Source organism: Malurus melanocephalus, unplaced genomic scaffold (assembly GCF_030028575.1).
Source record: "Malurus melanocephalus ecotype Western Australia unplaced genomic scaffold, MMel_1.1 scaffold_174, whole genome shotgun sequence".
Lineage (NCBI taxonomy): Eukaryota > Metazoa > Chordata > Aves > Passeriformes > Maluridae > Malurus > Malurus melanocephalus.
Window position 1 is genome coordinate 332,905 of NW_026623406.1, and position 21,089 is coordinate 353,993.

General features: G+C 52.9%; 1 protein-coding gene across 1 annotated transcript in view; it reads right to left on the bottom strand.

Annotated features, from left to right (window-relative positions):
• The window catches only part of F8 (coagulation factor VIII), a 24,951-nt gene extending 6,698 nt beyond the window's left edge, over positions 1-18,253 (bottom strand). The window contains exons 1-18 of the mRNA XM_057372569.1: positions 18,104-18,253; positions 17,096-17,994; positions 16,517-16,920; positions 12,830-12,954; positions 12,426-12,548; positions 11,717-11,929; positions 11,094-11,165; positions 10,572-10,679; positions 8,666-8,887; positions 8,169-8,412; positions 7,615-7,789; positions 6,618-6,711; positions 5,792-6,003; positions 5,350-5,500; positions 4,995-5,204; positions 1,132-3,766; positions 657-822; positions 85-291 (exon numbers count right to left, since the gene is read on the bottom strand). Coding sequence (XP_057228552.1) covers positions 85-291; positions 657-822; positions 1,132-3,766; positions 4,995-5,204; positions 5,350-5,500; positions 5,792-6,003; positions 6,618-6,711; positions 7,615-7,789; positions 8,169-8,412; positions 8,666-8,887; positions 10,572-10,679; positions 11,094-11,165; positions 11,717-11,929; positions 12,426-12,548; positions 12,830-12,954; positions 16,517-16,668 — 5,109 coding nt within the window. The 5' untranslated portion in view covers positions 16,669-16,920; positions 17,096-17,994; positions 18,104-18,253. The remainder of the gene's footprint in view (positions 1-84; positions 292-656; positions 823-1,131; positions 3,767-4,994; positions 5,205-5,349; positions 5,501-5,791; positions 6,004-6,617; positions 6,712-7,614; positions 7,790-8,168; positions 8,413-8,665; positions 8,888-10,571; positions 10,680-11,093; positions 11,166-11,716; positions 11,930-12,425; positions 12,549-12,829; positions 12,955-16,516; positions 16,921-17,095; positions 17,995-18,103) is intronic.
• Positions 18,254-21,089: the final 2,836 nt, after the last annotated feature.

The window sequence follows — 21,089 nt, forward strand, 5'->3', positions numbered from 1 at the left end:
GCACAGTAGGAAATTCCTTGCCCTCACAGCCAGGACCCAGGCATGCTGCCCACCTCTCCATGCCCCATGGAGGCTCCCACCTACCAGATCCACGTTGGAGAAGTAYGCCCAGGCCTTGCAGTCAAACTCCTGTGTGGTGGGTGCCATCTGGGGCAGGACTTTCCAGGAGTATTTCTGCTGGCTGCCGGGCTGCACCACCCCACCCTGCTGTGCTGTGCCCTGCTCCTCCTCATAGGCTGTCAGTGTGGAGTGGAAGGAGAAGGGCCGTGATGCCAGGTTCTTGAAYGTCACCTGCACCAGAGGGAAGGTAAAGTGGTGGAATGTGGGAAGGGAGAGTGCTGACCAGTGCCCAGGAGCTGACCAGGCCATGCTGTTGCAGGGGTTGAGTCTATCTCAGGTCCAGGGCTTTGCATCTGGACACTCTGAGGTTCCTGCTGGCCCTTTSCCCCTCCAGCCACTGAGGTCCCTCTGCATGGTGGCTCTGCCTTCTAGTCTGATGCCATCCACATGCCAACAGGGCAGYTCCTGCTCCCAAGCCCTGAGGTAGCCCATGGGCACTGCAAAACCTGCAGGCCCACCTCAGCACTCCCTCTTTCTGAGCTCCAAAGCAACGGGGAGATTTATGATTTTATAGGAAATGGGAACTTTCTGCTCACCATGATGACATCTTGAACTTCTGCCCTGATGTAGGGCCCAAGGATGCCCAGGTGTTCATCCAGCTCTCTCCGCTGCACCGGCTGCGTGAAAGAATCATCCAAGTACTCTCGGAAAACCACCTTGCGGTACTGCCAGGAATGCTTCCTCCTGCTGCTCCGGGGGTCCCTGGGGGGAGGCCAGTTAGGTAAGGCAGGTGACACTGTCCCATAGTGAGGGCAGCCATGGCAGGGCTGCTACAGGTCAGGGGGACACAGAGCCAGAGCATCCCTGACACATAGGGAAGGAAGCTCAAGGTTTCTGGATATTCAAACCCCTCCAGGTGGAGGGGAGATACTGAGAACATCCTTCCCCTGAGCTGCCTGGCTGGGTTGTACCAGTACAGAARGGTGATCCTGCCTGCCAGGACATCCCAACTCATGCATCATGCCATGCCAATCAATGAAGGAGGAATACATGCAGGACAATCACACTTACATTGCTTTCAGGAAGTGCTGGGGTCTCTGGTCCCCATATTCCCACATCACCTCCACTGCTGCAATGAAGTATTGCCGTATCTCGCCCTGGAAGGAGCGTGGGTCGTGCTCCTCTTCCCCATAGATGTCRAAATCCTCCATGGTCTGCTCTGTGTCACTGTACTCATCATAGTCTGGCTTGGCAGTCTTTGAGGGGCTGGAACGTGTCCCATTGTTCAGAGCCGGTTCCTCCCTGTGTCCTGGGATGTGGCTCCTCTCCCCGGATGTGCTGTTGTTTTCCCCATGCTCCTTGGGCTCTCCTAGGCCCTGGCCCTCTCTCCTCCCTATTTCTCTGAGGTCAATTTCCCTGCTGAGCACCTGACATCCTTGAGGAGTGTCTTGCCCATGCTGGGCTGGTTTTTCAGTGCCATTGTGAGGGGAACTACTTGGAGACAGTGAACAGTTCTCTCTGCTGGCTGATTTCAGAGGCATTTCTTCTGGGCTTTGCCCAGGCATTCTCCCAGGCACGTAGTCCCCTGTGGCATTGGCCTCGAGCTGCTGAGGCTGAGGACTGAACCGACCCAGCTGCTCCACAGAGTTCGTCTCCTCCTCCATCTGGCTTCTYCCCTGAGCTTGCTCTCTCCCAGGAGCATCCCACACCACAGCTCTGCCTGGCTGCAGCTCAGCCAAAGCTGCGTTCTGCAAGCCCCTGGTGTTCACCACAGCCCCTGGGGACACTGGGTCCCAGTTTGAGGCCAGGTCTGCAGCCTCAGCAGGGACCTGCCTTTCTGAGCTGCTCACTGCCACTGCTGGTCCTGTCCCCATTGCTCCCTGCGTGGGGAGGGAGCGTCTGCTGCGCTGAGCCCCCTCCCTGCTGCCCTGTACAGCCCTGTCTGTGCTCAGCCTCCCCTCAGGGTACATCTCATCAGCCTGCACAGCATCCCTGCCTGGCTGCAGCCTCCTCTCAACCATGCTGGATTTTTCTTCCAGGCTTTGAAGGGCCACCATCACCTCAGGCAAGGTGTCGCTTGATACCGAGGACCTCTTTTTGAAGCGAGTGATGCAAAAAGGGGAACGAGATCCACACATCTTTGGGGCTTCCTTACTCACTGCTGTCTCAGGGGATGGGCTGGCCACATCCTGCTCTGCTGCCTGACCATCAGAGAGGGGCCCTCTGCTCTCCAGCGACCTGGCTTGTTCAGGTCTCCTGTCATGGCCACTCGTGCTTCTGGCTGTAACTCTGTGTCTCAAGAACTGCTCAGGGCTCTTTAAGAAGCCATTTGGGAACAGCCTGGTGTCATTGGTCACAACATTTGATTCAGGAAAGGTGATACTGTCCAGCTCTGCTAGCTCCTTAGCATCCTGAAACACTTCTTTCAAAACGACTTCATCCCTCTCCTCTGTCATTACATGGCTGGATGGCTCAAGGTCATTGGTGTCTGCAAAGGCTGTGTCTAGGTTTGTGCCTTTGGCAAGTCCACTGGTTTGTTCTCTGCCACCTTTGGCAGGCAAGGAGTTACTCTCATCAGTGAYAATTTCTCCTTGTCCAGGTTTGTCTGACAAAGAAACATTTTGCTCTTCAGAAGTTTTGTCAAAGCCTTGTGAAACCACTTTGTGAGGCCATTTTTCCAGCCTAGCATCTAGGTCATTTGATGAATAATTGCTCTCTGTGGCGTGACTGTGAACCATAGCATGAGAAGTGCTATTATCTTCTGTCTCATCTGGAGATGCAGAAGKGTTGTTCAATGTGGAGGAAGAGTTGTGATCAATACTTACAGATGGACTGATTGTCCCCTCTGAGTCATACAGGTTAAAGGATATTTTATCAGCCCCTTTTAGCAACTTGTCCTCATTACCCTGTGAAGACACATCCTGAAGTGCAGGGTTGTGCTCCAGATCATTTGGGTGAATTGAGCTCCTGTTCTCCTGAAGAGGGGCATTGCCAGCAGGATAAGAAATGGAGTCCCACAAGTTTGTTGTATGAGTAATTGTTTTTTGAAGCTCTTCTTCCARGTTCTCTCTTCTACCACCAGACTGGACTGTCATTCCTTTTACTGGCTCCTGCAMCTCTGGGATTTTTGTCATTCCTGCCAGAGCATCTCCTGGAGSTGCTGTGGCCTGGTGCAGCCATTGCTGACCTTCTGAGCTCACAGTACCATGGACCCTTCCACTGACACTCGCCAAGTGTTCTCCAGGTGGGATTGCTGTAAGCCCTCCATCCTGACCCATGATTTTGGACAATTCTTCATCTTCCAGGAAGGAYTCATAGGACACTGGGTCATAGTCTGCCTCTGGCAGAGAAGGCATGGAAATATCATGTGGATTTGGCATTGTTCCTAAAAATGTGGATGTGCCATTGGAAGAGGGATCAGAAATCCCGCCGTTGTTCAGGAGGGCCCCGTGTTCTGTCAGGCACAATCTTGTCTTCTCTGTCTCATTTCTGGAAGAGGTGATGTTGTTCAGTTCCTCATTCACACACGGCCTCTTTCTTTTAGAGAAGCCCCTGGGCTGGAACTCAAAGGCAACCTCCTCCCCATCAGCATACACATAATCTTCCCCATCAGAGTACTGCTCATACTGGCACTGCGAGACTGTGAACTTGGCACGCATCCCTCGGTCTCTGAAATCGGGATTTAGGCACCCCAGCGTCCAGACACCTGTCTCAAGAGAGGGCAAAAGGACACCATCAGCCCRCTTCAGTGGGAAATTGGAAGACATGTCATTCCTATGCTGCTCCCTTGCTAGTGCAACCTATAATTTAGGCAGCCTCTGGTTCATGGTAGTGATTCCATRCTTTCATAGTCCCTAGAGTGTCTTACAGCCAGACCCACAGTGTTGCTGGCAACATCAGAGCCACCCCTGCCAAACACCATCAGCAGGGCTGGTGTTTCCTGGCACAGCTCAGTGACAGCTACACACACTTGAGAGCCCACACAGGTAAGAAGAGTTAATGCACTGAGAACCCACGGAGCTGCAGCAATCACCATAACCCACCCCCAAAGACATCCTGGTGCTGTCAAACACACCTCTCTCTCAAAGACAGCCACCACATCTCTCCCACTGAAGGAGAAAGAAAGGAAAGGCTGCCTCTCACTCACATCCCCAGCCAGGCTGTTGCTCCCAGCAGAGAGGGTGAGCTGTGTGAGATCTGGGCTCTGCTGCTGGAGAGAGCTGCCACCTGCTGCCGGCTGAGCTGCTGCTCTGCTGCTAGCACCAGGCAGGAATCCGAGCTCAGACRGATGTGAGGCTTGGCTGGGCTGTAGAAAGCTTCCTGGGGTGTCTAGAAACCCTGACAGCTTGGCTCAGGGTGCAGTGCTCATGGCCATCATATCAGTGCTGCTATCCCATGGTAAATCCTGTGTCTCCTCTGCGAGTGAGGAAATGGTTTGACAGCACTGCTTTTTCAAAAAGCTAAAGTAAAAGTGCTGCGTGGGGCAAATGTAACTGAACTCTGAAGCAAATCTTTTCTAGGAYTTCTCCATGGCTGTGGTTTCTGTCCTTCCAAAAGTCTGGAGATAAATGGCACGACCAGCAGCTGAACCCCCAGCAGGGACAGCACTGCCACTCCCCTTGACCTCAGCGCTTGGAGTCAAGATTGCAAATGTCCACCAGGCTCGTGTTACTGCAGCCAGCTTACTGGTTTGGCAGCATGTGTGACCTCAACGCACCCTGCTAATGAAGTAAAATACAGTAATTCAATTTATTTGATTTAAGCTTTGAAAGATTTAATCACTGCCTCTCACTTGGCTGTTCCAGCAGGCTGTGCATCCCTTTGTTCTCAGAGCTGCCAAAAGGAATTGGGCAGCAGAGAGCTGGCTGGAGGTGCTCACTGATCCCTGCTGGCATGACAAGCCCATGATTTACAGAATAGACCATGTTACTAACCTGGCTTTTCCAAACTCATGATGACTGTTTCTCCAGAAAACGGGAACAGAGTRAGCACGTCCTCAAAGATCATGTTGTGCTTGAAGGTGTTGCCAGAGAAGAAGATGGAGAGGAAATCTGTTTGGGCCCCAACACTCAGGACATACCAGTACACAACGTCGTTCAGGCAGAGTTTTGGTTGGAGGTTGTCAAACACGAAGCCATTAATAGCTGGAAGAGAGTCAGAGTAAAACATTTCAAGACCCAATTCCCCCCATGGCTGCTGAGCTGCTGGATACACCCTGGTCATTCCCTGGGGCAGGGATGAGCCTGTGTCTGCTGGGGCTTTGCAGGCAGCCCCTGGCTGGGTACTCACTGTGCATCACATTGGAGGCATAAAACTGGGGGTCCTGGGGATCCACATGGGCTGCATCAGAGCAGAACCTCCTGATGTTCTCCTTCAGGTACCAGCTGTGGTTCTCATCAAAGACTGAAAAGAGAACCAGCTTCATGTTGTCTGACATGATCTGGAAAAGAGAGGGAAGAAATTATTCCTGGTCTGATCAGAGCACCCCTGGTGCTCAGTGTAGGGTCTCAGTCTGGGTGCATGGGCAAGTTTACTGCTRTTTCACAGGAGTTAGGATGCAGGTTTGGGGAAAAGAGAGCATGCAAGGGAGGATGGGGCAGACAGAGGTCTTAGGACTGATGGTAGGGTTGACAAAAACAGGACAGACAAATTTGGTTTTACCTAAATATTTCACCCACTAGTTATTCCAGCTTTTCAGCCTAGAAGTTGAGGCAACAAGGGAAAGACCCACCTGATTTCCCCTCTGATCCATGGACTTTTTGAAGCAGATGAGGAGGGGCCCAATCAGGCCTGAGGCTGTGTCTCGGACTGGGTCGATGGAGCTGTAGTAGAAACGTGTGAGGCAGCGAGGATCTGCCTGCGTTGGGCCATCCTCAGCCGTGAGAGTCCAGCTGTAGGTGAAGGACTGCCCAGGGGGGATGGGAATATCCTTCACATCTTTCCCTGGCAACACACAACCCAAGAGCAGACCAGTTATRTCTGGGCTGCTCCTAAAAGGGGTGATCCCACTTATCAAAACAGTTCAGAAAGTTTCTGAGCACAAAGTTGCAGAGGGAACCACCCACACCAATCCCAGGATCCTGGTGGGCTGTGGGATGGTCCTGGGAGCATTTTAGAAAGGGGTAAAAACAGTTCTGTGAAAGCAACCTGGAAACAAAATAACCCCAGGAAAAAAAAGCACAAATCTGCAAGAGGGAGAATCTAAATCATGGTGAACCCCCACATGAATGCAGGCAGGAAATGAGGGCTGTAAACAAACTGCAAACACAGGCAGGATCACCAGGATGGTTCCTGCCTCAACAGGAAGTGGAGACCTCCAGGATGGACCAATTAACATGGTCCCAGCTCCCTGGTTGAGAGCRCCCCTTCTCCCACCCATCATTGAAGCCTTCCTTAAAGACAGGGTTACAGGGCACCAGTGGGAACAYGAACCTAGAWTCATCATAATCCCTGRAATTGTAGAGYTTAGGTGCTTGGATGAATGGACARCCAGCCTKAYCACAGCTGCAGGAAACTCTCCTGGYCCAGAAAAATAAAGTTCCCATGGCCTGCCTTACCCTGTGAGGGTCTCGTGGTGTAGTAGGGCCGGACGCTAGTGAGGCCGTGAGGGTAGATGTTGTAGGGTCGGCTGGCCAGATTCCTGAACACGATCTGAAATGAGGACAGCCAGCAGGAACATTTGGTGTTTTTTGATCACTGTGAGCTCTTGAAGCTGCTCTCAGTCTCCCTGCAGAGAGGGAAACCCTGGACAGCAGTGCCCTGCTACCTGCCAGCCATCAACAGGAGGGACCCATACATGTCTGGGACCACAAAGTCAAAATACAAGAAACTACAATTTCTCTTTGATGACCCTATACTGTCCATTTTTTCTGGGAGCTGTCTGTTTTACACAGGGCATGAACATATCAGATTTATTAAAGAGCAAATTGCTATCTTTAGTCTTACTTTACATATGAGTCAGAAGAGGGCCATCAATCCAGGCCTCAGAGGACCAGGACATTAAATACATGCAGCAGTCAAGAGCCTCCAAGTGCTCCCCACTTCACTGTGTGAAGCCCTGCCTTTGTTTCTCTAAATAGCTTTGCCACGTGCCCACAACTGCACAGGCAACCCCAGGGAGGGAGCAGAAATGTGAAGCTGCTGGAAACCGTCCCATTCCTCASAGCTGCAAACAAGTCAAGTGGTGAGGAGAGGCGCTTCGGGAGACACAAGTGACAGTCCCCAGTACTGTGAGATAACAGCAAGCGGGTGGAGAAGAGCAGAGGATGAGAGGACCCTCCTGCCTCAGATGGATGTGCTGCATGCCATGTGTCATTCATTAATTTACACAGTTCCTAAGACACCTGTAATGAAGTYAAATCAAAGGGACTGGGCCATGTCCTGTGCATCTCACTGAGCTTTAAGTAACACCTGCCTTTCCAGGGAGCTTTGAACATTGCCAAACATGAGAGAGCATCTCAAYGACTTATCTGAGACCTCAGCCAAGAGCTATCAGTAGAAACAGCATCAAGCTTTGAAGCTTCCCCTTGCAGTGGAAAGCTGCATTTCTCTTACCTTGAACTGATCTCCAACCTCCCCCTTGATGACAGGCCCCAGAATTCCCTTGTCCTGTTGATTGGACACCTTGCGCTTCTTGAACCTGGCGTCCTCRTACTCCACAAACACCACTTTCTTATACTTGGAACCAATCCTCTGCGGGCCACGCTCCAGGTACAGGCTTGTCATGTTCCTGCAGCAAAGGAGAGAAAGAGCACTATCAGAAACACAGCAAGACCTTCCATTGTCCAAGGACCTGATGGCTGAGAATGTCACCAGGAGYTGTTGTCTGCTCAGAAGGGACTGACTTCAGAGGCCTCAGTGACAGAGAGACAAAGGCCCTGGAGACAAATGTCTCTGCAGGGCATTTGGGAAAATGCAGCAAAGCCAGGTCCTGCCCTCCCATGGCCTCCCCAAGACCATCCTTGTCCTGCACCCATGCTGTTAGTGTTAAAAAGGAAGAACAAAACGGCCCAGACTGTGCAGAATGAAAATTGATCTCTGGGGAGAAGGGAAGAGCTGGTCAGACTGCCTYGAGGAGCAGACTCATGAGCACACATGCCCACTCTCACCTGTCCAGAGACTCTGGCTTCTCAGGAGCATAGTCCCAGTCCATTTCCTCAGCTGCAATGTAGTAAGTCCAGGTCAYAGGCCTGTCTTTGGCAAAAGAGCGCACTTGGACCACATGGTAAGCTTCCTCCTCTTCCTCWGGGTAATCCCCAAGGTAATCCACATTCTGTGGTTCTGACAGCTTGGCCATCTTCAGCAGGCGTTGCTCAGGACACTCCTCCACCTTCACAAAGGCCTCCATGCCAGCTGCGTTCAGACAAGGCAGGCAGAAAGGGTCACATTGATGTGTCAGACTCTGCCTGGGAGAAATCTTCTCCACTGCTGTTCCCATCAAATGGCCATCACAGGGGCCAACCCATGCCATCTGGGGTGGGCCAGACTGCAGCTGGGTSTAACAGTGGAGCAGGAGGGGCCTTGGAGCTGCAGCACCACACAGAACCCTGAGCCCAGGCCATCCCCTGACCTGCTTTTCCCCCAAGCTCTTGCAGAGWAAGGTTACCTTGCTGATGGGACAGYATCTGGCAGAACATCCGAAACCAGCCAGCTGTTCCTGGCATGGTCTGGGCTGTGAGATAYGTGGCAGGGGAGATTTCTAGGCTGCTGAGACGGTGGCTTCTCACCAGGAATGTGTGGCCTTCAAAGAAGATGGAGTGGACTTCTGGCCCAGAGCCCAACCCGATCACATGCCAGTGGACCTCCTTCCTGAGGCACAGAGTGAGWCCTGCCAGGAAAGCACCCAGGAGTGAGCACCGTGTCCAGCCCTTGTCCCCACTCTTGGTGCCATGGGCTCACAGTCTGACATGTAGAGTCCCRTGCCCTACAAGGTGCTGGTTTCAAGTTGGAGAAATAACACACAAACATGAACTGTCTGAGCAAAACAGAGGCRCAGGTCACATCACCCCCTGAGATAAAACCAGATTTACAGAGTGGGGGATTTAGGGAGGGGTGCTGGTAAGAGCTCACAGTGGGATGCAATAACAAAGAGAGAGGTGCTCTCCCTGACTCTATAAATAGGGGAATTGGCTACTGGAAAAGAGAATCATTTGTCTGATCACAACAYTGGCAAGCCTGATACTGAAACAATCCTCAGCACGTCCTCAGCAGTAGCTGAAATACCACAAAGGGCAGACAGAGGTCACCAGGATTATTTCAGTGCTGGAAAAAATTCCTTCCTCAGAGATACTCAWAGAGCTCAGTGTGCTTAGGAAATGGGAAAGACCTTGACTGTGTTGTAAAAATATTTTCCTGGGGAGAAACTGATGCGTGCTGAAGGGCTCTGTAATCTAGCAGGGAAGTGAATAACAAGTTCCTGGAAGCTGGACCCAAACAAAGCAAAATACAGAGTGAAGCACTTGTTTTTAGCACTGAGTGCAGAGGTGACTGGAACAGATCCCAGGGGCTGGGAGGAAACTGGGTGGAGGTTCCATCCTGAGGCCCTCAGCTCTCCTTTTCAGCTCTCCATCACACACCTCTCAGGCCAGGAACTGTACCAGGGGGGATGCTGAGTGGAGGTGGATAACTTCTCCAGGGAAAACCCACTGTGCAGACACAGTGGTTGATCACAAGGTTTTTCCTCCACTCTTAAGCTCTGTGAACCCATCAGGACAGGGAATTTGGGGGAGTTCTGCTTATGCCTTTTACAGGGGGAACGGCCAGACCCAAGTGTGAGGTTTTAGGATGTGGTTYACCATAGCTGCTGGTGGTAATGACTCTCCTGAGAGTGTTCCCCAGTTTGTCTTGGAGATACCTCTCTCTCRGGCAGCTCTGGATCTTTTCCTGGGAGAACACCAGAAAAGGGCAACTTTTGTGTTCACTGAGGCCAAACCCAGCCTTTTCTTTTGGTCTTCTGAAGAACAGGAGTCTGTGGGAAGATTTTATTACTCTAGAACTACCTGAAATAAGGTTATAATGAACTGGGGGGGTCAGTCTCTTCTCCCAAGCAGCAAGGGAGGAAATAGCAACAGCACTATAGAAACAAGAGGAAATAGCCTCAAGCTGCATAAGTTTATGGTTGGACTTGATGATCTTAAGGGTCTTTTCCAACCTAAATGATTCCGAGGTTCTATTCCCCAAATCCTATGGAGGTGTTTCAGTGAGAGCTAAATGCTGCCTCCAGCCCTGTTCACAGAGCTACAAGACATAAAACTCTGCTCCTGGAGAGCTCTGAGGATGCCAGCTGCACTTGGCAGCACAGACAGCTGTAAATGGGAAAGCCCTGCTKTAAATGGGAAAGGCAGATCAGGGAGCTGAGATGTAACAGTCCCTCTGGGGTGAGCAGATCCTAACAGATCCATCACCTCTTGATCTCCTGTCTCACCTCCTTTCCCAAGCTACTTTGAGTTTACAGGCCTGGTTTCTAGCAGTTCCCATGCCCCCATTCCCATCCCTGTCCCACCAGGACTCACCAGGCAGTGAGCCATTGATGTAGCCATTGATGGTGTGCAGCTCTGTCCTGCTGTGAGCCTGGGGCTGAGCAGCTGCTGGGGAATCTGGCTCYGAGTACCAGCTTTTCCCTGTGGACAGAGGAGGGTGCAGTCAGCTTTCACTTGAGAACATTTCAAAGCAAGAGTAACCTTCCCAGGGAGGTCAGATATGTGGTGCCAGTGGAAATCCACAGCACAGCTGGCCATGGCTCTGCATGGGTATGGTGGTCACCACCACACATGACAGGGTGATTCCCCTGCAGTTTTAGCCTGTGGTGGGGAGCAAGGTCAGGGCAAGGGATGGCAGAGCTGTGGGGGCTGCAAGCACCTGGGAAAGAGAAGGAGGGTCTGTACTGCACCAGGAGCATGTTGGCTGAGGGCCTGTACCAGGTTCAAACCCTCGGGATGTGGTGTGGGTTCTGAGCAGCTGTGCTCACCCATGGCCAAAGCAAACGCCCTGGACCAGGCTGAACGCAGGGTCTGACAGTGTCAGTCAGTAATTACCTTCATCAAACACTGCAAAGAGCAGCACAAACTCATTCTGCTGACCCTCATCRTCATCACTCGCCAGGGTCCCTGCAAGATGCAATGGGTTAGATGTCTTTAAAGGTCAGCAAGTCTTTAAAGGTCAGCAAGCATCATACCCATCTCCCCAGAGAATTCTCTTTGTGCTCTTCAAGAGCTGGTAAACCAAGTCCAGGCTGTGGTTTGCTTTTGTCACGTCTCACAATAGCAGCAGCGCTGCTTCCAGCCTTGCAGTCCCCAAAAATCCATAGTTGAGAGGCAGCTGCCCCCAGAAAGCATCAAAAGGTCAATTTGTACTGTGTTCTTTTAGACCTTTGCTCAGTGGAGAAACTGGTGAGTCACTGGAGCCTGCAGACAGTGCCCAGTCATTTCCAGTGACTACAGAGGGGTCTGGACAGCTACCTCCAGGATATGTCTCAGCCAGGGATGACCAATCTTACTCCAGTCACCTCTCCTTGTACCTTGTGCTGTCAGGATTTCAGGACTGAACCCCAGGAGCACTTCTGTTGAGTACAGCTCACTGACACCACTGCTATGCTCAGCCTCGGGAAGGCATCTGTGATTATTCTGTTTTTCAATGGTTGCATGGGGCCTGTCCTTACCAGGTCGGCACACGAGCAGGGCTCCAATCAAACCAGAGTTGATGTCCTTCACGCTGTTGGTGTTGGAGGAGTAGGAGTGGGTCAGGCACGCTGAGTCATCATCCGTGGGGCCCTGGTTTTCCTGAATTTCCCAGACGTATGTGTGTGTCTTCCCGGGATCCACCCTGTCCCCCTCCTTCTCTGGCTGGCTGGTCTCATCCTCATACCCTGCTCCTAAATCCAAAGAAGTGCCCCAATGTCACAGAAGGCTCATCCCCAGCACACCRTGGCTGCAGAAACGCCCCTTCCTCCAACCCAGAGCACAATCCCTCTCCCTCCCAGGGGAGTGACCCCCACGGGCAGTGACAGGTCTCAGGGCAGCAGCAGAGCTGTGCCACACTCGCTGGCTGTGCACCCACCACCTGCCCTGAGGCTGGACAGCACCGTCTTCTTCACCCTAAGTATCCATCCTTCGGTCTAACCTATTTATCCTTAGGTTTAACCTATGTATTATCTCTAAACTGATACAGGTTTGCTCTGGGCTGTTTGTKCAGCTCATTTCTGGGCTGGGCATTGTCCTGTTTTCCCAGTCTACACTATTTGTGTGACCATCTGTCCTTGTAGAGGGGCATGAACAGCAGGGTGAGGGAGGGATGCACACCTGGCAGTCGGGTGGCAGAGCAGGAGGTGCTGCACAAGGACTCACAGCTCTTGATCTCGCCCAACTCACCCTCTGACGCCTTCCAGTAGGACACCCCGACAGCGTGGAGGTTGTACGGGCGGGAGGCCAGGTTTTTAAACGTGATGACCACTGTGTCATAGACTTCTGCTCGGATGGTGGGGCCCAGAAGACCTRCAGTGGGGAGACAACAAGGTCAGGCAGCTCAAACCCTGCCATGAGCCCCAAAGGATCCTGACTTTCCACAAGCCCAAGTGGCTGTCCTTCATGCAGCACAGCAGGATTGACTGCATCGGCTCCAGCAAGGCTCCCTGCATCCCCAGCAGCTCTGCCATACTGGGATCCACCCTGGTGCTTTCTAGATCCTGGCTGAGGAGCAGCCAGCACCCAGCCCAGGATGAGTTTGGTGGCTGCCAAGGATTTCTGGACCTCCCCACCCTGCGGGTGCTTCTTACCCATCCATGCTGGCTTGAGCTTGGGCTGTATGAATGAGCCATCAGGGTACTCCACAAAAACAGCTTTCTTGTACCGGGGAGGGAYGGCAGCTGCGCGGGGACGTGGGCCCCTGGGCCCCAAAATGCTGCAGGAGGAAGGAAAAGCCAAGGCTGAACACACAGACCCATCCATGTATGGAACAGCCATCCTCTTCCTCCCTTCCCCMGTTTGCTTGCTGGAGCCCCAGGGAYTGCTCACCCTGCTGCGTCCWTTGGATTTCCTGACAAGTGYCAGGTATGACTGGAAATGTTTTGCTCAGCACACAGATGACAACAGGGCCGTGGTTTTGTTGTGGTGTTAGTCATGATGGACAAAGACACAAGGCCATGCCCAGCTGCAGCTGGGACAGGGCACAGCCCCAGGCTTTGCTGCCAGTCTGCTGCCTTGTCCAGCTTCATGCTTCCCTGGCAGCAGAGAACAGAGCCCTGGCAGTGCCATGGTGGCCTCTGCCCTGCAACCACCCCAACCCCAACCCCAGCACCTTCAGGTGTGGCAAACACACCACATCTTGTGTAATCCTCCCCAGCTCCCCCCACAGGAAGGAGACTGTCGGGCTGCTGGCAGGTCGTGCCAGTTTGCTTTGTGTCTGAGCAATGTCCCCACATTTGTTTCTTTTCTGCCCAAAATGGGATTTACACTTCACAGCAGAAAGATAAAAGAGCCTTGAATGTATTTCACACCCCACTTATCTCTGCTGGCCACTCTCTGTCTGTAAGAAGCTTAACAAATTCATTTTCCAGAAGGAAACCAGCACATTTATCAGGATAACAAAAGCATGAATTCCTTCAAGGATTTTAGAGGCTKACTGATCAGCCCCAGGACCCATTTCCAGTAACCAGACAGTCCCTTTCCAGCCTTATTTTGTTTGAAGCAGAAGCCAGGTGGTATTTTCTTCCCACTTAAGAAGCAGGGAAAGTTGCTCTCCTGCTCTGACTAAGCCTTCATTAGAGATGCGTTTCCCTTTGCCACTCTTCCTCAAGCGGAAGAGGAAGGAGACAGAGTGACTCAAATTTAGGAAAGGCAATGCACACTCACCCCCACAACACTGGCTGGAAGCCACCTGCAGCTGGAGGGTGCTGTGGAGAAAGTGGGGTGCACTCTCCTCAGGGGCAGAGCGGGGTGGGAGCCCATGAAAACCCCCCAAGCAGCAGCTCCTGCCTTTCCCAGCACAGCCATAACCCCACWGCCAGGCAGGACACACGGCCCCAGTGAGCAGTACCACTGCATTCAGMTGACTTTGCCTATGAACCATCATCCTTCCTGGCTCCATGGCAGTGGGATTCAGCCCCAGCCTTGCTCTCCAGGCTGTCCCCACACTGGGACAGCTGCAGGGTTGCTGGCACTCGGCTGTCCACTGCTGGGAAGCTGTGCCTTAATCTCTAGCTTGCAGAAAGCCYGGATTGGAGAATGCATCCCTGATATATGAGGGTCTGGTCCTGCTAATTCTGCACTAAACAAGGCAGACGTCCTCTGGAGCCAGGGGGATTTTGCTGGCCTGCAGGAGAAAGCTGKGAGGGAACCCAGTGCCGGGTCCCAGGGCTGGCAGAGCAGAGCCCACAGGAGAYGACGAGAAGGCGGAGTTCAGCTCAGGGGTGTCACATGAAAATGCCTCTGGCCAGTCCTCTGTACTTGGGGTCCCCGTCAACTTCCTTCCCCAAGGCAGCYGAAGCTGAGGCAGGGTGATAAGTTTCTGGCACCTTGGATCTGCATTGTTAGCCACACTATCTGTTCATCTCTTGGAGCTGGGACACATCCTGCRCTGCTGAAGCACTCAGACAAGGGCTGCTGCTACGTGTCCACCAGCTCCAAGTCAGAGCTGAGATCCCTGGGGCCATTGCAGGATGTGCTGGTCCTTGCTCCAACCCTGCTGAGGGGTTGTGCTTGGGAGGAAGAGAAACTGAAATAATGGGGAAGGTGTGAGAACTCTGGTCTGGGGCGTCGTAGCCCATTGATTTGACAGAGCTTTCTACAAACGTGCCAGAGAAACCACTGGACACATAAAGGGGTTTGGAGGTCATGCCTGGAGAGGCACCTTTGGGATCTGCCATGAGATTCTGATACCCCAAGGGAGAGTGTGTGGAGCAGGAGACACCACATGGCTCAGAAATCACCCAGGTCCAGCAGCAGATCTGCCTGCTCTGCTTTCCTGGCTTGCTCCTATATGCCCCTTATCCCCAGCTGGGTTGTTTTCCTGTGCCCTCCTCTGTGACAGGGAACTGGGCTGATGTTGCAGGGCCAGGGAAAAGGCACCATCATTAATCTGGGAGCAGCCATGCCAAGCAAGCCCTGGTTTCCATCACATCTTCTCCAGGAGTTCTCTGCCTCTCCAGGAGTTCTCTGTCTCTCCAGGCTGGAGCACAAGTCCCTCTGAGAAAGCCAACATTACCTCCCCTGTTTTAGAGAAGGACAARTGACCTCACACTGCCTGCCAATGCCCTGCTCATCCCCAGGCAGGGTCAGGTCCCTGAGTCACTGCAGGGTCAAAAGTGCTCCAGTTCATCACAAAGCCACTGAAATGGAAAGCCACAGGGCTGAATTAACAGTGTGAGTGAAATCATCAGCTCTGCTGTAGCCTAATGGACCTGAGGGCAACATCAGTGAAAGCAGAGCATGGGGATTACAGAAATGGTGGGTGCAATTTTCCTACTGAAGTAACCAAAGTGGGGAAAATCAACATAACTGGGACACAGTGACTACAGCAGCTACTCAGGCTGACCTGGTCATCACCAGATCCTGGCTTCCAGTGCCTGACCACAGCTCCTCAATACTCAAGCCACTGTGGGTCTGCGATGGGGCCATGGGCTGGTATCACCTCAGCAGAGAGTCGGGGGAAGGGGATGTGGAAACAGGGCAGAGAGAATGGGCACAGCTTGATCAGAYGTAGCCACCCAGCTCCACTCTCCATGCTGAGCTCAGAACATTCACAACCATGCATGTCCAAGGCTGCTGTGTCTTCACACAACACCATCCTGATGCCCAAGCAATGCAACTCCCACCTTTCCTTCCTACTCCAAAGTACAAGGACAAAACAACCCTGCCTTCCTCCTCCTTGCCACTGGGCACAAACACCATTCTTTGGCCAAACAAGACAAATAATTTTCATTTCCTTAAGGAAAATTTTCAGCCCCAGCAATTTAATGTGCACAAAGACATAAATAACTAAAGCTGGATTTTACCAGGAGCAGACACAGTGGAAAGCCTGTGATGCTCAGAGTTATGCCAGGGGAGCACAGCCAACCTTCCTCTGCAGTGCCCAGGGAGTCACAGGTGCTCRTCTCCCCTCACACATCCCCAAAACCTCCAGGATGCAGAACAAAAAAGAAAGCTCAGCCTGGAAAAAYWGCTCATGGCTYCAAGCACAGATTTTRAAGSGTCACAGACAAACAGCRTTAAGATAAAGCAGTGCAGAACAGKGGTGCAGAGCAGGTATGCACCTCYCTCTCAGTTCCATCTGACCCTCATCAGGGGGTCACTGAGTGATTCCCCATCACCCCATCCCTTCCCAGCTSTACCAGCAGCTCAGTGCACCCACCTGGGCAGGCTGCCCCCAKGTACCTGCCTGCCTGGAGCCAAGCTTGCAGTGCCACATGCCAGGCTGGGAGAACACCCAGGGCAGGGTTCTAGAATTGCAATGGGAAGAGCTTTACCCTGCAGGCGCTTGCAGCACGGACAGCAGCTCGCTGTGGGTGTAGTCCCAGGTGGTTTCCACTGCAGCAATGTAGTATCTTCTCACTTTGCTGATGCCCTCCTCAACCAGGCAGAGAAGCAGGAGGCTGCTCAGGGCTCCCACCAGCACCATGCCTSCTGGCTGGAATCTGCTCTGACTTCAGCAGGAAAAGTGAAAAGGAAGGTATGAGAAAGGGAAGAGGAGAGAAAAGCCTTTATCTTCTCATGCAGCTGTTGTAATCCACCGGAGGTGATGATTTAAAGCCAGCACCCACRGACTCACTCAAAGTTTCTGGAGAGTTTCTCAAAGACGTCAGGAGAGGAATTGCTTGAGCAGGTTTGTGCAAAGAGCAGCTTGTGAATGGTGGACTCTCCTGCTCTTCCTCTGGCAGTGGCAGGAGGAGAGGAAAAAACAAAAGGAAAGGGAGGGCAAGCACAGCGGTAAGTTCCGCTGCAGGACCCAGCTGGCTCCGTGTCCTGTCCCCTGTCTGGGAGCACGATGAGGAAAGGGAGGGTTGCAGAGGAMGCAGAATTTAGGTGTAGTCTTTGCGTGGTCTCACCTTCTGTGTCACCTCTGGGAAGCGCAGTGGGTTGCCAGGGATGCACACGTACACATATGACTTATCCCTGTGCCCAGRATGCCTGCACTCCAAAAAGTGATGATTTGGCCACACAACCTCACCTCAAGCCACAGGGGAGGGACTGGGTTGGGATTATCCCCTGGAGTCCCCTTCCCACTAGCTGCTCCTCTTCTCCCAGGGTCCTGCAGTACAGCTCAGAAAAGATGCACCAAAACGTTTTTGCAAATTTCTTTCATTTTACTCACAAATCGTCAACCTCTCTTTTTAAAAGCCCATGAAATCCCCTCCCCCATCAATGCACACACGTGTGCTCAGGCACACACACTTCCACGTAGTTCTCCCTTGGCTCATGAAGGCAGGAAGATGAGGAGGAACGCCCTGCATGRTCCCAGCATCCACTGGATGAGAGAGGTGGGGAAATGTCCCATAAATCATGTTACAGGGCAGAGGGAGTGCAAYGGGAGCAGTGACCCCTTTGGTGACAGTCCCAGTGTGTGCAGAAGCATCCATGTGATGGGTCTTGGTGACTGGGAAACAGAGGGAGGCAGTGGAAGTGGTGGAGGGGTGGGCTTTTGGGGCTTTCTGACATGGATTCTTAGCACAGGGCAGAAAGTGACTCCCCCACACCACCCACCCTGCTCCTGGAAAGGCAAAAAACAGCCAGAAACATTTTCTCCAGCTTGTGCATACACAGTTGGCTCCATAATTAGCCTGGGGCTCCTTTTCTTTGTGAGCAACAACTCACCTCAATTTTTCCAGACAGTTTTTCAGGGCAAAGCAAGTGGTGTGTCACATTTGGGGATGCCCTGGAGTGCTTTACATCCTGCCCCGCTGCAGTGAAGTAGAAGAGTACTCAACACTGCAGGGAAGWGAGTTTTCTGGGAGAGAYACAGGAGATCTGGGCTATGCTTCAWGCACCAGTGCAGCATGGGTGTGACTTTATTCTAGTCATCCCATCTGGGAATCTCCTGGTGCTGTGAGACTCACCTGGAAAGGCTTCCAGAAACAAGCAGATGGGGAAAACATCAYCAAGCAGACAACACAGCCACAGAGAGGGCAGCTGAGGGCTGGCAGCATGGGATGGGCAYGTGGAAGGCTGTCAGGAGGGGTGCYTCAGCTCTGGGTGCAGCATGGAAGKTTCTTGACTCTAACCYTGGCAGGGGTGCTCCAGGCACCAYRGGATRACAACATCTGGAGATCACAGARGACRGKCAGGAAAAGCGTCCCTYGGGGCCTGCAGTGGCAGGAGACTGGACACAGTCAGAAATTAATGGTTGAAACACTGGAAAGTGCTGAATTGGTGGGTTTAACCATTTTCTACCTGCTACAGGGAGGCAGCTCCAGGTTCCTGGCCCAGACATGCAAGAGTAAACCTGAGACATGAGGTCTAACCCAGGGGACCCAGGGGAAAGAAAATAGTATTATCAAGATACTCCAGGTTCTAGGAAAGGGAATCGAGGTGTGAAACTTGGAAGCAACTTGGGGAGGGGGTCCATATCGTGGTCTTAGCTGCACACAGTGGCAGCTTTGTGCAGGCACACGAGAGCCAGTGTGGAGCAAAGCATGTCAAGGTCAGCTGGACATCCAGAGGGAGCCCCAGATCCCCCTCAGCCCAGCACGCCAAGCTGGAGCCCACATGGCCCAGCAAGAGCAAACATGATCCCAGCCATGGTAGGTGCCATCAGCAGCTGTGCTGCTTCCAAGGGCTCTGCAAACCCACATGGGAGTCTCTGCAAAGTGTCAGTGCCACCCATGRCTGGGTGAAGATGGGCCAGGCAGGATTGTACCTTTGAGAAAGCTGCAGAGAGGCATTCCAGTTCTGCCTGGAGCTCATCTGCCCCTGCCCAAGGGCACTGTCTTCCTGTGCAAATGTGATGGGAAAGCCAGGACAGACTCCTGCCATGGAGGCTCCCAGGGAAACATATTTTGCGAGAGCCAAGGACACACAGGCATGCAGAAAGTGTTGGTTGTTTCCCTGAATTGTGCAGTTCTCAGAACAGAAACRGACTGGAGCAGATAAAAATTACTCAGAATCATTTGAACCATGTCTAATCTCTTCTGGAACTTTTTTGTGCGTACGTGAGTGAACGAGCGATTTGTGACAGCTTCTCAGGAATGCTGAGTGTCTCAGGAGCAGCAGCCAGGCACAGGGCACACACACAGCACCAGGACAATGGCTGTGCCACTTAGGCCCCTTATATCAGCACTTCCAAGCCATTGCACCCCAGCAGTGATGGAGCAAAGAGGGGCTGCAGCCCAGTGCAGCTCTCAGAGGGGCGAACCCATGGACACAGGGACCCCCAGGGAACAGCAGTGCAATTAGGCTGATGCCATCAACACCCCTGAGTATCTGGCAAATCATCCCTGAGATTCCCTAGCACCAGAGTAGAAATACTGACATGGAGGAAGTCTCAAAGTCAAGCCTGCTTTCTTCTGCTGGGTTTCCCTGCAGCAARTAGGTCAGTGGAGCATTTCTCCTTTCTCTCTTGTTCCTCACATCAGAGGCATCTCTGAATGAGTCAGGCACCAGAAGCATTCACTGGAAGCTCGCTTAGGCTGGTGAACTCAGCCTGGCCATGGAGAGGTTGTGGTGCTGCTGGGAGGGAGAGACAGCCTGATGGGGAATGGTGTTTTGTGCCTGTGCCTCCAAAGCTGAACAGGGCTGCTCTCCAGGAAGGCACCTGGCAGGGAGCCCCAGTGGCTGTGAGCTGCTGTGGTGCTGCTGCTGGGTTCTGCCCTTGCACCCACCACCCCTGTGCTACCCACTGCACCGGGCTGTGCCTGAGCCCACYGCACAGGAGCCCCCAGCCCTGCAGCACCTGCACCCCCCATCAGCCCAGCTCCTTCCCTGCTGCCACCCGAGTACCTGCACCAGACCATGGTGCCTGGACACACAATGTGCAGGACAGCCCGCAGCTGGCAGGAGGTGTGACAGGAACCCTGCCTGCCCCCAGGGCATGAGGGCACCCCTTTGCTCAGGGCAGGGAGACAAAGCCAGGGACATGTACTGCACAGGGATAGAAGCCTGCCACGTAYCAGACATGCAGGAGACTCCAGTGCCACCTGATACTGGTGTTCAGATTGCATTTCCAGGGGCCAACTTGCCTCCAGCCATCCCCTCCCCAGCCACATCTTTTTCTTCYGTCCCCAGGGAAGTGCTGTCCTACCACTTTGGTGTGACCATGCACATACTGCCGCGGCCAGTTCCCCGTCATCAGGACAGTGCAGGAAACACATGGGACACTGCTGCAGTTCCCAACACGTCCCGTCTGCGTGAGAAGGACAGCGAGGTGCTGGGATGTCCTGACTGTGCAGATGAGTGCTGCTGTTAGCTCCTAGAACAGTCTTAGTTCCTAGAATAGTGTTTGTTCCCATCCCATCCCACGCTGCCTGCACTCCTGCTCCCCCTCACGCACTGCTTTCTGTTAACCCCAAAGAAGAGGTCAARTCTCCTCTGTCACAACCTCTCCATGAAGATTTTTTTAATTTTTTTTTTTGCTTGCTGTGTCTCAGGTTTTCCACCCTTGCTACGCCCTGGACAGCTGCATCCCCAGCTGGGAAGTAAGCAGCTTTTGTTCTACAGAAGCTCAATTGAGTGATGGCCGAGAAGTCAGAGGTGCCATTATTTCAGGGGAAATAATAAAATGTGTTCCAACCAAACAGCGAACCCTGGCTGCCCGGGGCAGAGGCACAACAGGCACAGCTGGGTGTGCTGGCTGAGCGCAGGGCAGCAGGATCCCCACAGTTTCCAACACTCCTGGCCCACGAGTGTCAGGGTGCTCAGCTGCCCAGGAAGGGGGTGGCTTTGGGGTTTTCAGCAAACAGCAAGAGGCACTGCTTCTGCAAAGTGACAGCTCGCAGCCAAGCAAGAGTGCCCATGTCAGAGAAAGCAAACCACAATGGGCTTTAGGGAGCTTATAAAGCCCCTTGGAAGCCCTCTGTCTTTCCCGGGATGCCGCTGGCGCATTGCTGA